This window comes from Coenobita brevimanus, chromosome 57 (genome assembly GCF_032717465.1).
Source record: "Coenobita brevimanus isolate Jiangsu-jjx chromosome 57, ASM3271746v2, whole genome shotgun sequence".
NCBI classification, from domain to species: domain Eukaryota; kingdom Metazoa; phylum Arthropoda; class Malacostraca; order Decapoda; family Coenobitidae; genus Coenobita; species Coenobita brevimanus.
This window is the reverse complement of record NC_137010.1, coordinates 27,424,969-27,444,237: the sequence shown is the minus strand read 5'-3', so window position 1 is coordinate 27,444,237 and position 19,269 is coordinate 27,424,969. Positions and strand designations below refer to the sequence as shown.

Here is a 19,269-nt window from a genome sequence, read left to right as displayed (position 1 = left end):
GAGGGTACAGCACCTTAACAACATCCCATCACCCAGTTTAGGGGGAGCTCTAACCTGGCGTCCACCTCGCTCAGCATGCAGCGCAGCCGGCCAGCATGTAAGGGAACAGCACCTTAACAACATCCCATCACCCAGTTTACTGGTTAACTAACTCTACGTTTACGATTAATGACAGGAAGCTGAGAATCGCTACGCAGTCTCGGGCAGGTCACGTTTTAACACCCACCGTGGGTGTGAACACTCGTGTGGATATTGTGCATTCTCTGGGAATCCTCAGAGAGGCCCACAGCTCGAGACGTTCCACAAGGTAATTCATACACAGCCTCGGACTGTCTGCAGGGTTCTCAAACTTCCCCCTTAACTTATGGTATATAAGTATGTACAGGCCCTGGACATACTGTGTCCTGTGGGACCAATGGGTGAGATGTCAGGTCTACACTTTTAACTGGGAACCAGGCTAGTCTTTGGATTACTCAAATCTCTGAAGACGCTTATCTACGGAACCCAGCATACAACAGTTGCTAGTTAGTAAGCAGTTAGTAGGTGAGACATCAGGTCTGCACCCACATTACCACTGCCCTGTCTCTCAACTGACTCAGAGGTTACAGGTGTGGTTTCAAATGGCACAGGAAGGACATGTCCCTGATTAGTGGTACTTTGACACACACTGCAGGAACACACAAAACTATCTATGTCTCGTCCCATCCCTGGCCAGAAAAAGTCAGCTCGGATACGGCCCTGGGTCTTCCTTTTGCCCATGTGACCTCCTGAGGCTGAACAATGACCCCATTCTAACACTGCTAGGCAGTACTTAGCGAGAACGACAAACTGCAGTCGAATCTCGCCCTCGGGTGTTCGTGACTCACGGTAGAGCCGTCCTTGTTTACAAAGGAACTTGGCTCGACCTCCCCGTGAATACTTTATCACTCTACCCTTTTGTTTCTTTCGCACAGCAGCAAGTGTCGGGTCAGAATGTTGTTCTTGAACAACAATTTGGCTACACATCAGATCTTGCGGCAATTCAGTGGTCACTGGGGTGACACAGTCTGGAGCCTCAGCCATGGCTCGTGTTACTGTAGCCGAAGTCTGAGTAGCGTCATCTTCGGTGCAACTATCCTTGACACCGGGAATATTGCCTACGATTAGGTCAAATAAAGGTTCTGGCATGACAACTGCGAGTGTCGTACCAGTATGAAATGGAGATGCCACCTGGATACATGCCTCAGGGAACAATCTCACTGATCCATCAATAAGGTTTGCATGGATCTGTCGACCTGTGTACTGCTCAGGCCGAACTAGACTCTGCTTGACAGATCAACCTGATGATCCATTATCTCTCAGGACCTTCACAGGGATGCCTCCCACAAACTCTGGCTGAACAAGGAAGGTACTGTCACCTGTGGGAGGGCCTGTGGAGGAAGCAGCTAGCCACTCACGAGGCTGCTGAATAAATGATGCGGCATACGTGGTGCCCTGAGTTTTAGAAACTTGAGGGGTCGTACTCACTGCCTGTGGAGATGGAACATTGGCCATCTGTGGAGGGGTGTTCACTGTCGCTGTGGGACTAGTGAACCGTGGGAGAGTACCCGTACTGCTAGGGACATCACCACCTTGCCGCTGCTGAGGAATGAAGGCTGCGTTCGCTTCCTGCCTCCTATTCATTTGAGCTGGTGGTGAAAAGGATGGTCCCGACGGTCAGTTGCGTGCCTGATACTGCTGCTGGTTAGGGTACCTGTTGTACCTCTTCTACTCAGGTTTCTGAGTGTTTTGCCCCCGGTCCTTCCACTGCGGTTTTGGACCTTGGCCATTATTCTGAGAATGGCCTTGTTGCTGGGGTTCAGTCTGAGATGGTTTCCCAGATTTATTAGCTTTTCTGTTCCAGGTATGCTGCTTGCGAGTTTGATACCCGTATGCAGTGAAATATGCGTCAGCCTTTTCCACCATTTGGCTGGCATCTTTCACCTGGCAGATCTTAAGCTGTGCTATGAGCTCAGCAGGCCACGACCTCTCTAGCTGTGTACGCAGCATAAGGTCAATTATCCCCTCACGCGTGGAAGGAGTTTCATCTTTCTCCATCCACTCACCTAAATAAGCAGTGAGACGGTCGAGGAACTGAACAGCTGTCTCCATGTCTTGGAGACGAGCTCGCATGAAGTGAACTTTGGCGTCGTCTACTGTGAGACCTTACGCCTTAATGAGTGCAGCTTTCATCATCTCATACATGAGATTGTCTCCACGAATTCTGTGGAGAATATCGAGGGCAGGGCCCTCAAATAAACTAAGAAATTGGAGCCGCTTAGCTGCCTCATCCAGTTGATACATGTCTGCCATGTCCTCAAAACGAGCTATGTACGGCTCGATTCGCTCGCCTTCCTTGTATGAAGGAAGCTTGATGCGTGGGGTCGCCAGGACATGTGTAGGAAGAGCACTAGTGGAGCTTGGGTTGGCTGCAGCAGATGTGCCTGAAGCCAAGGAATCTCACTTGAGCTTCAAAACCTCAAGCTCATGTTTTTCTCGTGCCTCACGTTCAGCACGTTCATGTTCACGTTGTTCCTGCTCGTATTCATGTTATTCTCGCACATGTTCTGACTCGAGTTCGCGTTGTTTTTGTTCGTGTTTGCGCTGTTCTCGCTCGTGTTTGCGCTGTATCTTACGCTCTTCACGGGCATCATTCTCGCACTGCTGCTCCTGATTATGCCGTGAGAGTATGTACTCTTTAATTTCCTGGGGCTCGGTAAGCCCCATGTCTTTGTCTTTGGCTTCCTGTAAAAATACAGTGGTAGCTATGACACTAATTTACTAAGCCGAAACTGAGTACTGACTGCTGCTTCGCAAACGAATGCTAATAAACCAAGTAAAGAATACAGACACAAGCTATTGGTGACCAGTCTTATCTAGTTAACTGGAAAAGAATAAAGCAAAAATGCAAATGACTGGGAAGACTCAATAATTAACGTAATGGGTACGGCGATTCCCAGGAGCAAATAAAATGGTCTGGCGTTACAAAAATAAAGTACTAAATAGAGTTAAATACTCTATGGATTAATAAAGCAGAAATTCGCTTGCTAAACTAACGGTAAACACCAGTAAGCTTGTGCCTATAAACTTGAATGATAAATACCTAAATATGAACGAGAGAGTATTATCTCGTGAATAGCTTTAGAGCTAGGAGTTAATATCCTGGAATGAGGTCGCCAATTGTCACTGGGTTTTTAAATAAATGCAATTATTAAATGATAATATTCAGTAATATTGAAGAGCAGGGACAATGAATTGTCTTGCTAAATCAAGCAATGATTACTTTATATCGGCTCGCTTCGCTGATTCTCTCAGAACGAGAATTTATAAACTTTCTCAACAGTACACAGCAGAGACCAATTACTCACAATTGCTGTTTATTAGTACTGTTAGCTTCTGGAGAAAGTTACTTCACCCCTGACAATAAATAACTAATACTATTAATGACATCAGGTTCATGCTGATGCGTTAACTCCTAGAAGGCACAACGGATTTTAAGCTTAATACAACAAGACTGGCCTAAGTACCGGTTATGAATGGCAAAGTGTTTATGCAAGCTAGGAGCTATAAGGGAAATAAGCTTAATTATGGAGAATTGAAACACGATTTTACATTACATTAAGCTCAAAGAAAAAGAACTGTTAAATTTTATTGATTACATAGGAATAAATTTAATGTTACATTTCAAAATGAATTCAAATAAAGAGATTGCACTCACTCACTCACTCAAAAGCTAAATTCTTACGCCTAGGAAAACAACATGCGGCGCAGCCGGCTGGCATGAGAGGAAACAGCACATTTAAGTAACTCTTAAGTCTAGGAAAACGAAAAGAAAATACTGGTCAATGTAGTGTATCACCAAGGAAGGGTGGGAGCCTGGAGAATTGTAGTCTAGTGGAGTCTGGGTGCTAGATGACCTCTCTCACTCTCACTACTGGAGCACAGAACCTCACTCCGTCGCGACAGACAAAAGACTGAATTCAGATACGATGCGTGTGGTAGGATATTGTATATACATGCACAGGCCAGCCGGAAGAAGGCGTGGCCAACGGTTGAGGCAAGCAGGGGCGAACAATAAAGAAACAATAATATTGCTCAGTAGAGCACTTAATGACGTTCATTAGAACGGTCACTTTTGAAACAGTGACAAATGTTTTGAAAAAAGTATACCACCGAAATGGAGAGAGAAACGGTTAACTGAACGATACACAGTGAGTTTTCCACTAATAGTTTGTGGTTTCTCACAAAAGGAAAATGTCGCGAATTTGATTCGTGACAGTGGTAATCACAGGGGTATATGTCTAATTAGTGTGATGAGAAAAGTTTACGGTAGGATATTTATTGACAGAGTCAGAGAAATAACAGAGGAATTAGTTGGAGAAGAACAGTGAGGTTTTAGGAAGGGAAGCAGTTGTGTAGCTTAGATATTCATTCTTAGGTCTATAGTGGAAAAGTTTCTAGAGAAGGGAAGGAAGTTGTATATGGCCTTCATTGATTTGGAGAAAGGATATGACAGGGCGGATAGACAAGGATTGTGGAAAGTATTAAGAGAATATGGAGTAAATGGGAAATTGTTGCATGCCGTGAAGAGTATGTATGAGGGTGCTAAGGCTGCAGTGCATGTGGACAGTGGACTGAGTGAATTTTTCTTTTTGAAGGTAGGATTGAAACAGGGATGTGTTATGTCTCCATGGTTATTCAGTATGCATGTGGATGGGGTTATAAAAAGATACATGGTAGGGCAGTAGATGTTGGAGTGGCCCTAATGAGAGAGGGCAGTGTTTGAAAAGCCCCTGTTCTGTTGTTTGCAGATGATACTGTGTTGGTAAGTGAAGATGAAGGCGAGCTGCAAGGCTTGGTGAATGAGTCTAGGAGAGTGTGTAAGAAACGGAATCTGAAGGTGAATGTAGGGAGGAGTCACGTCATGGTCTTCGAGAGAAATGAAGTCACTGAATGTACATTGAAGTTGGATGAGGAGGAAGTGGAAAATGAGTGCATTTAACCCCTAGGATACACAGTTTGATTGACCGAACTTCCCTGAAAACCTGTATATGGAGCCGATTTTTCAACTCTTACGGAAGCAAAAAGTGTCATGCCCAAGGTTTAGAGCTTGAATTTACACACCTTATGCCGCAAACCAGAACATTCTAGACCAACTGGTTACTGAGCTATAGCCTGTTAAAAATTGTCAAAAATTGACACTGGCAACCCTTGCATTTAGGGAGAGAAGAAAAAAATTGCACCAACATGCATTTTGGTATTATAGAACGAAAGATCTTGATTTTACACACCAGAAAATGTATATATGAGGCGCTCTGAGCCAGAGGGGTGACCATGCATTTTGCTTGTTTTCAGTAATTGTTAAACTTTGACATGGCTAATTATATAATGGTAAAATTATACTTAAATGAATTTTATTGTTTAGCTTGAAAGTGCTAGCCAAGATGATTTAAATGGTGGTAAACATGACATGTATAAAGTATATTAAAGTTTGGTAATTAGATGTCAAAGCAAAGAAGCAAAATGTATGGTCGCCCCTCTGGCTCAGAGCACATCATATCATTCTCATGTGTCAAATGTTTACCACATAGCCACAGCAAGAAAGTAGCTGGAGGTGGAGGGAGTATGAAGGGATGGAGGGGGGAGGATGGTGGGGGGAGTGTGGCATGGAAAAATCGGCTTTATAGAGTTGGTAGGAGGAGCTGTGAGTCCAGTCACAAGCGAGGGAGGGGGAGAGGGAACAAAAGGTTTGGGGTAGAGGTAGGTGGCGATAGGGCAGTGGGAAAATCCACCCCCACCATGGGTAGGGGCCATGATCCTCCCCCCTTGCTACTCAGGACTTGGTTCTCGTTGGTTTTCATCGATGTATGTCACAATCGGGCCGAAGCCTAATTTCCGTGTGTGTGTGTGTGTGTTTTTTTTTTTTTTTTTTTTTTTTTTTTTTTTTTTTTTTACCAAAGGCTCCTCTATCGATCCTATTCAGCATCAAGCTGAACTCTGGAAAAGGATTAATCGATCCTATTAGTACTCTAGGGATTAAGTACTTGGGTAGTGTGATGAGTAAGGATGGAAGTTTAGAGGGTGAAGTGCTTGAAAGGGTACAACAAAGAAGAAAGGTAGCTGGTTCTTTGAAAACAGTGATAAGAAATAGGGTAGTGAGCATGGAAGTAAAAAGTTGCTGCTTGAGAGTATTGTGATACCAACTCTAACGTATGGAAGTGAAGCTTGGACCTTGTTGGAGGGACACAAGTCAAGAGTGAGAGCTTTGGAAATGAGTTATTTGAGAGGAGCATATGGAGTCACATGGAGAGACAGACTGACAAATGAGGAAGTGAAGGAGCATTGTGGTTTGGATGCAGATGTGATAGAAAGCGTTAGGAGAAATACATTGAGGTGGTTTGGCTATATGGAGAGGATGGAGAGTGAGAGACTGCTGAAGAGAGTGTATGTGAGTGAGGTGGAGGGGGGCAGAGGAAGGGGGAGGCCAAGGAGGAGATGGAGGGATGGAGCAGAAAGGTATATGAGGAAGGGGGTGTGAGCTGGAAGCAGGGCAGTGAAATGGTGGGGGACAGGGCAAAATGGAGGTGTTTTGTTTGTGGCCACCCCATATGGGAGTAAGGCGTCTGTCAATAGATACTGTAGATAGGTAGATTTTCAAATGGCACTCGTTTTAGCTTCGAACACCGTGCTATGTAATTATATATATATATATATATATCTATCTATCTATCTATCTATCTATCTATAGCCCGACGCCCTAATCCCGCAAAGGGTGGCCTCAGACAAAACGCCTCCAAGTCACTCTGTCACCCACCATTTGACTCCCCTCCCCCCAACTCACCCCCCCCTCCCTCATATACCTCTCAACTCCATCCCTCCACCTCATCCTCGGTCTACCCCTCCCTCTCCCTCCCTCCACCTCACCTACATACACCCTCTTAGTCAGTCTTTCATTCTCCATTCTCTCCACATGTCCAAACCACCTCAGTGTATTTCTCCTAATCTTTTCAACCACATCCACATCTACCCCACAGCGTTCCTTCACTTCTTCATTCGTCAACCTGTCCCTCCACGTCACTCCACATGCTCCTCTCAGGTAACTCATTTCCACTGCTCACACTCTTGACTTGTTCCCCTCTTGCAAGATCCACGCCTCGCTTCCATACGTCAGGGTAGGGATCACAATACCATCATGCAGTGACTTCTTAATTTCCATACTCACCTCCCTATTTCTCATCACTGCTTTCAGTGTACCAACAACCTTTCTTCCCTGCTGTACCCTTTCACGTACTTCATCCCGCAAAGTTCCATCCTTACTCATCACACTACCCAAGTACTTGAATATATATATATTTTTTTTCATATAGTGCTGCTCTTAGGTTGCTGCCCTTTCCTCTCTTCCTTCCTTCTTTCTTTCCTTCCTCTTCTTCTGTCAATGGGTGACTACAGTGAGTGACAAGCCAGATTATTTGCTATACATCAGGAAACCACTTACTACACTGGGTGGTAACCATATAAGCAAACTATGGCGCCTGGCGGTTTAGTGGGTATTTAAGGAGTCCCAACAGGATTGAGCCTGTGTCGATTTATATCCAAGGGGTGGTTGGGGTTTATTGCTCACATAATGCCACTCAGGGATGAGTGAGGGTGGCCACTATCATCTTAAATGTTAGGACCAACTTGCCTAGCCCTGGGCTTCTATGCTCCGCATGGGGCAACACAGGATTTGATAATGATAATGATGATAATGTACTGTAGCTATGCATATGCCTTCTGAAACTGTATGTGAATGAACAGGCTGACAGTTCATCTACCAGGGTTATTCAGATATTGGTGTACCTGCTCAGTCATTTGAACACCATCCTTGGTGGTGACTGAGGATACCTTGAAAGTAAAGCTGGGTGAAAAGGAATGCTCATCTTGGCAAAAGATTGTGAAAATGTGGCTTTTATAGCAGAAAATAAAAGATCTGGAACCTTATTTTTATTTGTTTAAGTGGGTCCTGTTGGTAATATATATTTTTTTATATGTACTTATTTCAGCCTAGGGATGAACAATAGTTCACTTAAGTCTGGAGTTTGTAGCTTGACTCTGGGTTCCAAAGTTCTTGATGGGTTATAACCGATTGGATAATGGTTAGATGAGTTTTACAGGCCACATATACTGGGGATGTTGATGTTCCTAATGCAGAAATAAATTTTGGGTAGAGAAGACACTAGGAAGCCTTGTAATTGCTTGTGAATGAAGCTTCTTGGCTCCTGCTTTCCATATATACCTTTTATTAACTTTTTTTCAGTTAATCATAGAGTAGGAGCCACATTGTTGAATGCCAGCATTAACAGTACTTTTGTAAGTAGTAGTGAATATTGAAGGAGGAAGACAGGAGTGAGTCTTGGTTCTGCTGGAGGGTTGGAGAACTGTCTGAAGTGAAAGACTGCATAAACTCTAAGTTAGAAGGATGGCTTGGGGAGATCAGTGAAGGACAGGGAGAGTGGGTTCAGTACAGGGTACATATGAATGGAGAGTGATGAAGGAAAAGCTGCAGATAATGCAGGGTAATGTAATTTAACCCATTCACTGCGTCAGTGTTTTTTACATGTACATCCCATGTGCGGCAGTTTTCAAATACTTAGAAAAAAATATTTGAAAAAAAATAATATTAAGAGAAAGAGAATAAAATCCCGAGTTCAATGGTATATATCACAATATAGAAAAAAAATCCCGAGTTCAGTGGTATATAACACAATATAGCAAACAAACAAGTAACCTCTGAAACAGGTCCGTAAAGTAATAAATATTCCCTGTGCGCTGGTGCCAGGTGAACAACGTGTTTGGTTGCACTGTGTCGTCAGTGTAAATCTTGTGATCAGAGAAGGTGTAAATCAGCATGTGAACCAACGGTGTCATCATCTAGCAATGTATCACAATCATCACTACACTCATCCAGAGATTTCATCCAGTATTTATTTGGGTTACTGATAGTGGTGGTGTGGAGAAGATTTCGTACCATTACCTTTGGCATTTTGTAGGTTACTAAGCCGAGCTCTGGTCCTTGTAAAAATTCATAATCTGTGTATGGCAAAATTGTATAGGGTGCCATGAGTTGCTAGCTGATTTATTTCATACCATTTCTGACGGCAGAATTTTTGAAAGCAGGAAATTATATATGATACAGCTGCAGTCAGAGCCATTTGGACTCAAATATCATATACGATACAGCCGCAGTCATTGGGTTAAGGTCAGTGAAGGAAATGAAATAGACTACAGGAGTCAGATAATGTCATGTGGTGATATTACTGTCTCAGTATGGGGTATCCATACTCGTAAGTAGATGAGAAGCATACCTCCTCAGTGTTGTCCAATAAATTGCTTGCCAGACACGGTCAGCATGGTGCAGTAAATGACAGACATAGAGCAGATGTACAAGTATTCCTCAGCAGATGACAGACACAGGGCAGATGTACAGTATTCTACAGCAGATAACAAACAGATGGTTTTTGTATTGTTCACTAGTCAGAAATAGGTATTAGGTACCTGAGGATGGAAAAGACACAGGAACACATATGATTATAACCATTTTATTGCAGAATACAACATTTAATGTTGACTCATTCTGTTTATTCATTGATTGATTTGTGTTTTGTTGATGACAGTGTTGTGTAGGTGGTGAGTTGTGCGCCAGTATGGACAGCCACTGTGAACCACACCGGGCCCTCGCGGTCACAAACTTGCCAAATCCTGAGTTTCCTACCAACAAAGTGCCTGATACCTCTACAGTAAGTATGTCATCTGCCATTCCATTTTTCATTATAGCTGTGTACATGTTTACTGTTTGGAAATAAGTTCATTTTAATTTGCATTATTTCTCTCCTTTGAACTAGGTGATGTGTATGTTGTTGCAGGCTGTGGAGACCTTTGGCATGGTGTGTGAAGCACAAAATGAAAGGGATGTGGACCACAAAACCAGCAGTAGCCAGAGCATTTCCCGTGGTGATGAAACTGGCAGGTCGGCAGCTAGCGAGGCCGGCGCCCCGGGTTGTGGGGCTGGCGGCCAGTCCCCCGACACAGCTGGCGGGGCGGGGGGGGCCGGAGCTGACCCGCACCTGCTCCGCCAACCTGTGCAAACTTTGTCTGTGATATTCAGCTCCACGCCAGGGCCCGGCGGCGGAGCCAGCGCGGGGCACACCCGTCCGTCCTCCACCACTGTCCCTGGGTGCCCTGGGCTGGGGAGGGCCCCGGAGGAGACGCCTGTGACCTCCCTCGGCCAGCAGCAGGGTGGGGCGGAGCGGCAGACACTCCGGCCCACCTCGCCGCCACCACACACTCCCTCACAGGCCAGTCTCAACATTCCTGGCTCAATGGCCAACAATAATGCCAACAGCCAACTCCAGGGTAGCAACCCTAGCTTTAACCGGGACAGCAAGGCGGCTGCGGCCATCTTGCCCCAACCAAGTGCAACCTGCAACCAATACGCTTCATTTCCTACTTCATCAAAATTCCAGGCTGCAGGCAAGCCTGGAAAGTTTGGTTTTGCTTCCTTCCCCCAAGGCTTTATTGAAGTTAATAAGTGGGGCATTCCACGTGGCCTGGGGTTGTTGGGTGGGGGGGAGAGCGCAGCCAATGGGTGGGGTGGCTCTGCCACCCAGACAGCTGGATGGGGGGGTTCTGCAGCCAACCAGTCCACCTCCCAGGGCCAGTGGGGAACAGGGCCCAACCGGGGTGGGGGGGCACCGAACACATCTCCAGCCCAGGGCAGCAACCTGAAACCTACACAGGGTAGCACTGGCCCTGCGCAGCAGCCCAGCTCCCCAGCCAACCAGCAGACCACCCCAGCTGGGAGCTCTGGAGGGCAACAGGGCCCAACAGGAGTCAGTGGGCAGGGGGGACAGCAGGGTGGGACTGGGCAGGGCAGCGGGGGCAACACATGGGCTCAGGCTGCAGGGAAAGGTCTTCCAGCGGGCAGTGGATCCGGGGATGCACAGAAACGACACATGGAGCAGCAGCTGCAGAGCATCAGGGAGGCTTTGCTAAGTAGTGAGGGTTGGGGTGGCGAGAATGTAAATCAGGATACTACGTGGGACCTGCCTGGATCACCTGAACCCGGCAAAGACCCAGCTGCCCCACACTTTAAGATAAATGTCAATAATGGATGTGACCTCTGGGAGAACAATCTACGCAATGGGGGTGTTGCTCCTCCCAAAGCCCAGCAGGCCCCCTGGGGACACAACCCTTCCTCCAACTATGGGGGCACCTGGGGTGAGGATGATGATGCTCCAGACTCCTCTAATGTGTGGACAGGTGTGCCACCAAATAACCCACAGTGGGGTGCCAACACTCCTGCTGCACCCAATGTTGGGGGTTGGGGGGGAGGAGCTCCTCCAAAGAAGAACATTGACTGGAGTGGAAATAGTGGTGCCGGTAGCAGTGGCAGCAGTGGCTGGGGTGAGCATGGACCCCAGAGGTCAGGTATTGAAAATCCTCCCAGTGAATGGGGCCCCAGTGGACCCCACAAGCCAGGACCTCATCTGGGTCACCCAGGTTCACACACTGGTCCTATCCCTGGCCCCCATGCTAATGCTTCTCACACAGTTCCACCTAATGGCCCTCATACAGTTCCCCATGCTGGTGGCCCTCACCCTGGCCCACACAATGGCCTTCATGGTGCACCACATGGGCACCATGGGGCACCTCACTCTGCCTCACACAGCGGCCATCCTGGTGGCCCTCACCCTGCCCCTCACAGTAGTTTGACACATGGAGTGCCCCCTGGTGGTCCAGGTGGCCCAGGTCAGTGGAATGGCCCTAAAGAGATGAAGGGAAGTGGCCCCAATGGCCCCAGTGGATGGGAGGAGCCGTCTCCACCCTCACAGCGGCGTGACGATGGCACAGCAGTTTGGGGCAACCCTCAGCAGCAAGGTAATGTGTCCCGCTGGAAGGACATGCCCACACCCAGCATGATGGGGCGTCCTGGCATGCCTGGCCATCAGCAAGGCCGAATGCCAGGGCCACCCATACCAACGGGACTCAAACCAGATCAGCGCATGTGGGGACAGCATGGGTTAGTACCACTTCACACCTTGACTTTTTTACTCGAATTAACTGTCCTAAATTTTGATAAACAAGCTACATCTCGACAAGTAGTCCCAGTCCATACGTTTTGTACAATGCCAAAAATATTAAATGAGCTTGCCATGATATCTGAAATTTAAAATCTATTTAGGATCCTTTTGATCTCCTGCTCTGGCTACTTTCTGAGAGTAGAGTGTATTTGTAGGAAGCAGCAGGTGGCATAATGTTGTTTAGTGTAGTGTTGAACCCAATATATATATCAGAAGGTTATTGCTCTTGCAGGAGGAATGGCAGCTGGAGTGATCCCCCCCACGATACGGGTAGTGGCATGTGGGGGGAAGAAAAGTCTGGAGGATGGGGTGAACCCCCCATCACATCCCCATCGTGGGGCACCAAACCCAAAACCCCTACAGGGGGTCAAGGTGGACCTGTGGGCTGGGGTGAAAGTGAGATGGAACTGCAGGGCTGGGGCCACCAGAAACAGGTAAGACAGAGGGAAGGGGTGACAGCCATTATACCATAGTGTTGCTGGATGTCACCTGCACCTCTGGCCTCCCTCAGTCATCAGGCCTGTATGTACCGGATGTACTCTACTGGACCTGTGTGAACTATAATATACTCTACCATGCCTGTACATAACCCAACATTAACCTGGGTGGTTGTGGTGGGTGTACATGAGGAGGTGTGAGTGTCTGCATGATCAGCAAGGGGTGTGGCAGGCGTGTGGGTTGGGTGTCAGCTGACCCAACCTCACGCTTGCCCTGAGTGCATCATGGCCCCGCACACAACATCAGTAGCCTAGAACAGTCTTGACTTTGCCTTGTCATTTAGATCTTTGGCAAGCAAACTGATTTGTCTTCCTTATCGCCTCAGATCAAGCTGTTGTATTGTTTAAAGAGCAGGAGCATCTGGAACCGTGTTTTACCTTTGAACTGCAATGCAAGAATAATAACAATATTACAGTATTGCCATTCTTTGGTACTTTGAAGCAAAATAACTCTAGAAATAGATATTATATTTTGTAATTCAGTTCACTGATATCCTTGATTATTAAGATACAGAAAGGTACAGAACATTGAAGGAATACTGTACTGCAGTTCTTGCATCACAGATGGTAAATTTCATATAGTAACTATAAAGGAAAAAAGGTAAGGAAAACAGTCTGTTTGAAGTAGAAAAAAAAATGCTTATAATTAGTCTGTCAAGTGCAGTCATCACAAGTATGAACTTTATGATTTAGGATTTCTGTTAGTAGAAGGTGAAGAATGAGTATTATTTGGATTTGGGTAGGCCAGGTATGTAGACATTTACAGCAGTCATATAGTGGGTAATTTTACCCACTTGAGACTTCCCCACCCTGCCCAGTAATAATGTAGAATTCTTTGATAATGCTTCCTATTCATATTCTGTGTTCTTTGCTAGAATCTCCGTGTTAACCTTTTTTTTTTTTTTTTTTGTGCCCTGACTGGAAACTGGTGTACGTTGTGATGAGTTCTGTTGTGACTTGGCAGGGTGGGTAATAATCTGACATTGCATCTCCTGGAGTACTGACATGTTTTTGCTTGTTGTGAGATGGGATAAAATTACCAAAATTGGTGGAAGAGAAGGTGTCATAAGGATTAGCTAAGTGTTAGAATAAAGATGCCATCTCTGGAGCACCTTATTTGAATATTGTTAGGGGGAATTCATCATGTGTTTCTCAATATTCTGACAAGCATTTCCGTCTTTCCTCAAAATAGATGTGTTGCCTTAAGCTTTCCAAAATTGCAACATAAAAAGTTCAGAGAGCTAAGAATATATTAAGGGGATTACAGTAGATGTGATTTACTTGCCAGTTTAGGTGCTCAAGTGATCCTGCATCATGGTTCTAGCCTGTTGCAGATGATGAATTTTGTTGTTTGCTCTGACATTCTGTATCCAGCAAAGTGGCATTGATCTGTTTTTATGGAACCATGCTTGGGGCCACATTAGGACAAGTTTTTATTGAGATGAAGCTGTTGCAGTTGAGTTAGAACTTCATTTAAAAACTCAGTATGGTTGAGAAAGCTTGGGTGTCCAGACTGGTAGGATGGACTGAATGAAATACAGATTCAGTACATCAGTTTGTATTGTATATTTGTAGTAGGGCATAAGTTTTCTTCTTAGATATATATTGGTACTTAGGAGAATTCTCTTAGGTAAGAAACAAAAACATTTTTGGTACTTATCCCTTGAGTTTGGGTGTTTGTAGATGTCACCACCCTCAGTGCTGTGATGAATTTCATTGGTCCTGTATGTATTAATCTTTTAGAGAGCCCTTGGTGGGTTAAAGAAAAGTCAGAATATAGTTGTCCTAGTAGTGAAAAGAGGGAGCATGCTTGATATGCATTTCATGTTTGATAATGACATATTTGTGGAGACAGCCCTATGTCCTGACAGCTAAGACACACTGAATTTCTTGATACATGTGTGTCCTAATTATTCTGAGACTCAGTATTGTATTATGGGAGACAGGTTGTTGTTGCAACAGGTGAGGGTGAAGGTAATGGAGGTTAACTAATTCCAGATGACTGGTTACCCTCCTCTGCTTGATATCAGATCTCCCAAAGCCCTCATTCCTGAGTCTCACTTCCCGTTCCCTGTAAGTTAACAAAGCAGTCATCTTTCTTTACGTTCCTGGGGGCGCCCTCGCGTTGCTTTCACCAGCTTGGTCCCTGTCTGTCATGGCTGTCTGCTTTGTGCTCTCATAGACCAGGCCAACACCTTGCTTTTTTTTTTTTTTTTTTTTTTTTTTTTTAAGATTCAATTCAGGAGTGCTCTTTGTTAGTCTGAGACTTTGTGGGTAAAGCTCCATTGCTTGTGTGTCTTTTTTTTTTTTTTTTTTACTGTATTTTGTTGACCAAAATTTGAATCCTTTGATAAATCATGGGGGAAAGTCCATTGCTGATTTTGTCCTAATGATGAATTTACGTAGGATAGGCAAATCATCCCAACTGGGCTGTCATTGATAATCTAATATGTTGTCTTTGCATGCAGATGATAAAAGTGATTTATATTTGATCTGTATAGATAGATTTCTCACATCACATCCCACCCTCCCCTTCAAAAATACATGTTCATGTTTGTCCTAATGGCCCCCCCAAATTTGTGTGTGTACAGATGACGACCACCACCTTAACCTCACATAATTTCAAAACGGAACCTGTTACCCCTGTCTCTCGGAGCATTATGATTTGTTTTATTTTATATTATTTTTAACTACACTGGGACCCTTATGTCTGCAGGGTGACAGTGATTGAGAGAGAGGGCCAAAATAGCAGAGATGGTTATAATCTGATTGGGAAGCTCAGAGAAAGGAGTTAAAATCTGTTGGGAGAAGCTTGATAATTGTCATGGGAAAATGCAGGAGTTCAAATCTCATGGGAATCCTTGGAGATAGAAGCAAAAACCTTATGGGAAAAGTTGGATTTAGTTAAATTCTCATGGGAAAATTCAGAGATAGGAGTTACACTGGCATAGGAAAGCTCACAAATAGAAGTTAAATCATGTGGGAAAGCTAGGGTTGCATAACTAGACTAGTTTTTCCCCTGTTACCCATTTTAACCCTTGCCATACTGCAGACTTCATATGAGGCACAATTAAGGTCTGCACAGGCCATGCTGCAAGCCTCATATGTGGTACAGTTTGCATTGGTTTAAAACAATGACGGAGGAGGTTAACTGCCTTACAAAGAATCAGTCTGGCAGGGGTTTAGCCCTCTGATAGGAAATTTTAAAATTCCTGCCGTAGACAGAGTAACTAACATCTGCAAATGGAGCACTTAGTCCTCTGGAATGTGTACAAAGAAGTCTTCGCTTACTGAAAGTTATTGCTTTGGCTGTACAACATTTAGTTATGGATGATATTTAATTTTGTTCCTGCCATTTCTTCCCTTCATTTTATATTCGTAAATAAGAGGATGATCCTGAGCATCAATAAATGAAATGCTTGCATGGATGAGGAATATCCATCACTCACATTTGATGCTTCGAGCATCGGGAGATCTTTCATCCATGTAGTATTCAGTCTTGGATGAGTGCTGCTTTTTATTACATTTGGTTCTGTAACTTTACTGCCGTAGATAAGGAAATACTGGTAGATGTCAGTAAGTGGAAGAATGAGAAAACTTGATACAGTAAAATACTGATTCTGCAAAATGGTTTGGGACCACAGTTTTTTTTTTCAACCCTTTCTCTGCAGAATTTATTTTAGAACTGGTTCTCAAAATGTGACACTTATCCCTCAAAAAATGAAAATGGTCAGAATTAGTTTTTTGCATCATTTTTATATCTGTAACATGTTTTTTTTTTTTCCATTTTCAGTTTTTAAATTGATCAGTAACTGTATACATTAATGAGGGAACAGCTAAGGAGACTGAAATATAAAAAATAGGCTTTTATTGACTGCTTAGTTAATGGCTTAGAAACATACATTTCTATACAAACTCAACACAGTTTCTTTTATGGCATCCTATAATAGTGCAGTATAAAGTTGAGTAAGTGCCTGTTATTTCATGAAAATAATGCTGTAAGTAAAATTCATTAACATGGCATCATGTTATGTCTTGTCGTGTGGTGGCAGCACATACCGAGACGCCTTTGCCATGGCAGCGTCAGTGTGAGCCTGGAGTATCACGTAGTCCATTCAAACTTTTTTGGTGGCCAATGGTAGAAGTTGTAATCTGGAGTAAAAGGTGATGTTTAGTATTACGACTGGAGTCATGAAATGCGGCGAAAGGGTTAAATTGATTATATATATATATATATATATATATATATATATATATATATAATATCATTATCTCTTTTCTGTCGCTACGTCAATGGTCGCTGCTCCTTTGAACTGTCTGCTTGCATCCCTCCACCTCTACGATGGGCGTGTAGCACCCATCTGGCAACAAACTCTCATTCCTTTTCAGTCCAACTCTCTAATGCAAGAGTTAACTGTTATTCCTAGTCCTTCATATATGCAACAGGTCAACTTTGGAACTGTCTCCCTCTGTCTGTATTTCCTACTTCCTGTAATCCCCAGTCTTTCAAATGCAGTGTGTCCAGGCATCTCGAAATGAACGGATCTTGAATTTGGCTCTCTTTTGTATTGTTTTTGTTTTTTTCCTGGAAAGAACAGTTTGCGGGCCCTTGGCCTTTGGTTCCTTCTTTCTTGCATTAAAAGTGAAAAATATATATATATATATATATATATATATATATATATATATATATATATATATATATATATATATATATAAATATATATTTATATAAATATATATATATATATATATATATATATATATATATATATATATACACACACACACACACACACACACACACACACACACACACACACACACACACACACACACACACATCTATCCATCCATCCATCCATCCAATCCTACATTGCCCCATGAGGAGCATACGAGCCCAGGACTAGGCAAGTTGGTTCTTACATTCAAGATGACCCTGAAATATATATACAGTACAATCCCTGCTATCTGGTATCCAGACAAACGGAATACTCAGAAAAATGGGAAAATTTAAGGGCTGGTGAATGTGTCAGTAAGTTATAACTGTACGCCAATTTGAATGGACCGCCAAACCGCCGTTTTATCGTGTCACGCAAGGCTGGGTGAAGTCGGACAAAGCCAGGTGAAGGCATTTCCAGCTAATGTAAATCCCTAGTAAATCCTCTCAACCACCCTTCCTCTTCCCCTGTTTCCCCTACTTGAATTCAGTCATCCTCCACACCCTCCATAAATCACCAGTCTGCTTTTTACCACCAGACAGTAAACAGCTCTCTTGCTGTGTGTTGTTCTAATAGATGGTATTTCTACACTCTAAAATGCCTAAAGAGCAAATTAAATGTAAGCATGTCGTGCTTACCTTGAAACAGAAGCTGGACATATGCAATTGACTTGAAAGAGGCGAACATTTAAAACACAGATGACTGAATATAATGTAAGAAATTCAGTGATTTATGATATCAAGACCCAAGCATCCAAGCTTAATGAATTTTTCATGAAAAGCAAAACAAGTAAGACCATTGAAAAAAGGCATACTTTTCATCGTACGAGTGGTTTTGCTTAGCAAGATCTAAGGGAGCACGTATTTCTGGTCCTCTTATACAAGAAAAGCAAGATAGTTTCACTGTAAAATGAATATAGAAGTCGAGTGTGATTTCAGTATTGGATGGATAAATCGTCTCGAAAGACAGGCATGGAACTCGTAAACCAGACACCTCGGGAAAGCTAAGCAGCAAACAGCAAACGCCGGTGCGTTTTTCTTCCTAACCGACCGACTCTAACTTGCACCACATTAATTCATCTTAGAATGCATATGCACTGGTAGAGTTGAAAAAAAATGTTAATAGGAATGAATGTTTACTTTGTTAGAAGAAAAAAAAATAATATGCTTGCACTTTGCACATCACTTACTTTATTTTGTGCAAACAGCTGATCAGCGGTTGAGGGGTGGAATGGTGGCGGTTGAGTGGGGAAGAAGTGCAGTTGGGGCCGTGACCATAAACAATGCTCATGTGAGGGCACAGGTGTCGTGATAATTCTACAGTGCAGTCTAAACATCAGTTCACCAATAAATGTTCAAGATTTTATTTCTTTATATTTCCATTTTTATGAGTACAGTACATACAATGAACACTTCGGTAGTTAACAGAATTATGCAAACCGGCTGACTGGTGGATGAGGGGTGGAATGGTGGCGGTCAGTTGGGGCTGGGACCGTAAACAAAGGTCACGTGGGGGCAAAGGTGTCGTGATAATTCTACAGCGCAGTCTTAACACCAGTTCACCAATAAATGTTCAAGATTTTTTGATTTTTCCCTTTCTATGAGTACAGTACATACACCGAATAATTCAGTAGTTAACACAGTCGTGCATTTTGCAGTACTGCTAGGCATTGCTTGCACTTGCGTTATGACCATGGTGTGTGTTTATGAGGCAGTTTTTCAGGTGGAATCTCTTAGTGTGGCCCTTGATGTGAGTCGTGAGTACCTGAATTGTATTTACTGCTGTGAGAATTATAACTTTTGTATAGACTTGATTTGAAAATCAGAAATATGGGAAAAGTCTGTAACCGGAAAGGTAGATTTCCCAAGCCTCCCGGTTAACTGAGATTGTACTGTATACATATATATATATATA

General features: G+C 43.8%; 1 protein-coding gene across 1 annotated transcript in view; it reads left to right on the top strand.

Moving 5' to 3' along the window:
• gw (trinucleotide repeat containing adaptor protein gawky) overlaps positions 1-19,269 on the top strand; it is a 238,672-nt gene that overhangs the window by 95,247 nt on the left and 124,156 nt on the right. The window contains 4 exon segments of the mRNA XM_080274238.1: positions 9,672-9,794; positions 9,921-12,076; positions 12,370-12,571; positions 14,633-14,738. Of these exon segments, the coding sequence (XP_080130364.1) occupies positions 9,672-9,794; positions 9,921-12,076; positions 12,370-12,571; positions 14,633-14,738 (2,587 nt within the window).